The sequence below is a fragment of the Oculina patagonica genome, chromosome 1 (genome assembly GCF_052425735.1).
Source record: "Oculina patagonica isolate OP01 chromosome 1, crgOcupat, whole genome shotgun sequence".
Lineage (NCBI taxonomy): Eukaryota > Metazoa > Cnidaria > Anthozoa > Scleractinia > Oculinidae > Oculina > Oculina patagonica.
Genome location: NC_135758.1, coordinates 48,375,245 through 48,379,920, shown reverse-complemented (window position 1 = coordinate 48,379,920; position 4,676 = coordinate 48,375,245). Strand labels below are relative to the sequence as shown.

Sequence of the window (4,676 nt, the reverse complement as noted above, 5' to 3'; positions counted from 1 at the left end):
ACGTAGCCCCTTTAAAAAGAGCCATGAAAAGGCAATTGATGATGGATAAGAATAAACTTTATTACAAAGCCACGAATTCAATATATGATATGGGAATACAGCAATGATTAACAATAAACAGCTTGTAGCTCTGTGGAATCTCATCTTAAAGCTTTTGGAATCAATAAGGTCACATGTCCTATGGTCATAACTGACAAACGTTTCTTATGCAAACAACAAACAATGCGTGGAACGCTTACAATTCTTTGTAATTTTCTTTTCCTCTTCCTTTGCAGTTTGCGTAGTAGGAGCACAGATACGGGAATTATTAACTGTGGGCGCATGATATATGTTCTTTCTGCACGCAGAGGGATTGGATAAGCTTCACGCCCACAGCACATCTGCGCCTTCTGGTTTTACGCATACCTCCGTGTCCATTGTATTCACTGAGCTGATGATTGCCAGACTAATGGCTATCGTTTTCCACCGTTAAATGCTTTAATAACCTTTCGATAAAACCACTTGATCGGAGTAACAAACTATTGTAAACAAATACTCAAGATGAATATCGAAGCACTTTTCAACGGCTTACGAGATTAACAAATGCCTGTTTTTGAAATTGACTTTACCAAGAAAACGTGGTGACATCCCACTTGCTTCAAATTTTCTGGAATAGAAAAATTCACGAGAAACTATAAAATAACATATAAAATAACATCGCGTATTAGGTTTTTATGTTACCTTCAGGAAATGCGGATAATCAGGATGATCTTTAGGGTTGTATAAAATGGAATACAGGGGGTTAAGAATGTAGCGTCGAGCCAAGGCGACGGGCACGCGACGTCAAATTGCTCTGTTGAAAAATATAAATTTGACTCAGGCGATAGGCTCGGGAACCGAATAAGTTAGGAGACACCCTCTTTGCTAGATTTTGTCTCTCTTGATCAGGCAAGTTAGAACGTAGCATTTTATTTGTTTAAGATTAATGCAAATATAAATATCGGCAAATATTTGCTACCTTATCATTATAAACGAGGACATTTCAACAAAGTTCGAAACGGCTTTCCGACCTATCCTTATTAGTCTTTTTATTGCGAAAAAGAAAAGTTATTTTTTCTGCCTCGTTGTACCCTCCCTGCACGATCTCTCTGGGGTGTTCACCACGTCTATATATAATTATATCTTCAAATTAACCCTTTGCAGGGGAAGGTCGATCCAATAAGCTCCAAATATTTCATCAGTTCTGTGTGCGGCAGATGATTTCCAGCCGAAAGGTGAATCATTTCCCCCTACAGTGATGCTCAACAGAATCATGCATATCAAATTAAAACAATTGCGAAACACCTCGTGGGCCTCACAAACCTTTGGAACGGAAGAAAAATAACGAGAAAATGAATCGCGGAGCCCTTTGTTCAGAGCGAGCCGGTGATCACGTGGTAATAATCATTTGATGTTTTTAAACACAAAACTGTTCCGTAATGGCAGAGGAAATATGGGCTGTTTTGATTATAATCACCGACCGTTCCCCCTATCTTAAATCCTTAAGAAAAATACAATTATCGTTATGCTGATTTTTGCGTGTGGAATATAAATCAATAAAAGAACAAAATGATTACAATAAATAAAACACAAATGTTGTCAAATTGTCTGTTCTATCAAGCTTGATATGACATCTAACTAATTTATATTGCCAAATCTCTTTATCGAAGTCGCCAAGACTTCCATGAACAGATTTGACAAAATGAGCGTTCACACAAACAAATTAAAATCGTTTTTGGGATCCTTGGGGGACACTCCAAACTAGCTCATAAAAATGATCTTGAATTTTTAACAATATTTGATAGTTTGATTTCATCCTGTTGCCGTTGAATGATTAGGATTGCTAAGAATTTCACAAAACGGTATATTTTTAGATCTATGATCGCCTTTAGACTATTTGCATAGTAGTGTTTAAAGCCAGCCAAAAATTTCATGATCTAATTAACGTTTTGCCAAAAGTGACAAAACCCTTATCCTTTCCTTTATATAAAGTTTCAAACGTTTACCGCTCTTTTGTCCCTCAAGTGGAAACGTCCTACGGGTCATCAAATATTACCTTAATTGGCTGTCAAACCGATTAATAGAGTCCGGATGCTGGTATCATAATATTTAGCAGCTAGTCGGCTGTCGTGTGGGCGTTTCATTCTCTCTCGTTCTTCAGAACACAGCATCATGGCGTCTTTTACCATAAACGCAATCTTGGGAAACCAGGCTCCGAGACAAGACAAAACAACGCATTCTGACGAGCATGATGTGTGTGATGAATCACAAACAGAAACCTTTGAGACAGGTTAGTGGCATGCCTTCCGTTTCTGGCCAAGAAAATAATTAATTGTATTGTATGCCATTGTTGTCTCTTTTTACGCAACCAAAAGGGTGGTTTAGAATTCTTTCCAAGTTTTTTATGACATTCTGTAAACGAATTGCTGTTTTCGTTTCTGTAGATGTAGAGAAAGAAGAGTTTGTTGATGGAAAAGAAGACAAAAGTGGCCTCTCGACAAGCCGCGGTGATCTTCACTTCAACAAAACACGCAGAAGACGAACCGCTTTTACAAGCAGCCAGTTACAGTCTTTGGAAGAAATGTTTCACGATAAGAAATATTTAACAATCACTGAAAGAAATAACTTGGCCAAGAGCCTTCGCCTTTCGGACACTCAAATTAAAACATGGTTTCAGAACCGGCGAACAAAATGGAAAAAGCAAATGGCGCCTGACTTTGAAGCGAGCTTGCGGTTGGAGGAAATGAGTTCTGTATTTAGTCACATGCAGACTGGTTTTCCTTGTTGTGGACGAGAACAAAGAACTCAACTACACCCTGCTTTTCAGATACAAAACTATAACATGATACGGAGTTTGTATCCTTCGTCAAACCTCCAAGTTGTTTACGCAAACTTGCATCCATTTTCGGCAACCTGTGGATTCAGTGGTTGTTGAATTTGTACCCGGCAAACTGTGTCATTGCTTAGCAAATCGTAATTTAATAATATCACGATAATGACAAGAGTTGAGCTGAAATCAAAACCAAGGATTCTTTCTTGGAAAACTATTCGTGAATTCTGCCACACTGGTCTAGACAGTCTGGGGCTGATTCAACCGATTCAAGTTGAATCGCGACAACGATTAGCAAACAATAACAACACGTTAATTCACGAGACAAATTACAACAAACCTACATTGTTAATTCAGAAATCAGAACGCTGATTGTCTTAAAATAATTGTGCTAGTTTGACCACCTCTGGCCGTACGGCCTCCCAAGTTTTTAACTTGGAATATTTACATTAAACAACACATGAATAATTGGTAGAAAATATGCCGTTTAGGATAACACCACAAATTTCTGATGACACAAAAAGAACTCCGCCCAGGAAGATGAAAGAATGCTGAGTGTAATTATAACAGGATGCACAGTTGTTAAAGCCAAATTTGTGAAAATGTGTGTTAAATTTGAGTATAATCTATTGTCGTGAATAAGCCACGCCGCTAGTTGAGAGTGAAACCTCTGTGGTCAGTTGCATAAACATTCACAGATATTCGACGAGAGAGGCAGAATCATTGAAATTTCTCAGTAGATCCATTTCTAAGCCTTTCCTCCGTTATTCTTTACTAGCTTACAGATTTTACTGAATATTTATAATCTTTAGTCCTACTAGTGGGGTCTGGATAGCTTTTGGGACTTACTGTTGGATAATTAAGGGCCATTGAGCAATGCAAAGTTTAACACATCGATTTAAGAATGTATATTTAACATTTTACAGCGCTTAAGAATATTTATAGTTTTAGCGCTATATAAATGTATAAATTATTATTATTATTATGTAGAGTGCATTAAATTAAAGAAGAACGTAAGCGAAACTACACTACGAAACTGCGTTCAAATGTCATACAAATCAATAATGATTTTGTCCTTTAAACGTTTTGTCAGCTACAATCAATAACAATGTCAGAACTTCACAATATGCTGTAGGATGACACTTAAAGGCTTTTGGCTATTGGCACTACAGCTTTTCATAGACAACAACTTGTACACGATTTAAATTGTCGTCATCGCAAAATAAGAATACTTCATTAATTTAGGGCCTCTATTTCTAATTTATTGTATAAAGAATAATGTACAATTGCAAATATTTTGTTTGATAAATAAACCTTTTTGTAATATGGCTGGGTCGTAGTCATAATTGTGACATCGCCAATCTCACTATGGACGTCCATGCGAGGAAGCGTTCTCAATCCCTTTCAGCTGTATAGCAGAATATTGGTAAAAAGCACTAGCACCAATATTCAGTCATGTCTTGAACATCGCACCGAACTTTCTGGTTGTTTTCTCTCAATGCTGTCGAATGTTGTTGGTCTTTTGTCTAAGAGCGAGAGGTCGGGCTACTTTTAAAGCAACAAGGACCTGCGTATGTTTCAATGTCTTCTAGTTGTTAGACCCTCACGCAGAAAATCATATAGAAACGGCGGCGACCTCAGGCCAAAAACAACTGAAGACCTTATATGCCATAAGAAAATAGCCGTATTTTCCCTTGGTTTACCCATTGGCATTCATTTCTTTTACGTTCTCCGTGCAGTCTGTGGATTGGGTGAGAAACAGACCGAGTGATCATGATAGCGACAGCGAGAAGATACGTCTCTAGTATTGAGGTCCGATCTCATTGCC

The 4,676-nt window shown here is 37.8% G+C and overlaps 1 protein-coding gene across 1 annotated transcript; it reads left to right on the top strand.

Moving 5' to 3' along the window:
• Window positions 1-1,426: 1,426 nt before the first annotated feature.
• LOC144635672 (homeobox protein B-H1-like) lies at window positions 1,427-4,176 on the top strand. Its single transcript, XM_078494760.1, has 2 exons — window positions 1,427-2,308; window positions 2,463-4,176. The coding sequence occupies exons 1-2, from the start codon at window positions 2,191-2,193 to the stop codon at window positions 2,951-2,953; spliced, it is 609 nt and encodes a 202-aa protein (XP_078350886.1). The 5' UTR covers window positions 1,427-2,190; the 3' UTR covers window positions 2,954-4,176.
• The last annotated feature ends 500 nt before the right edge of the window (window positions 4,177-4,676 follow it).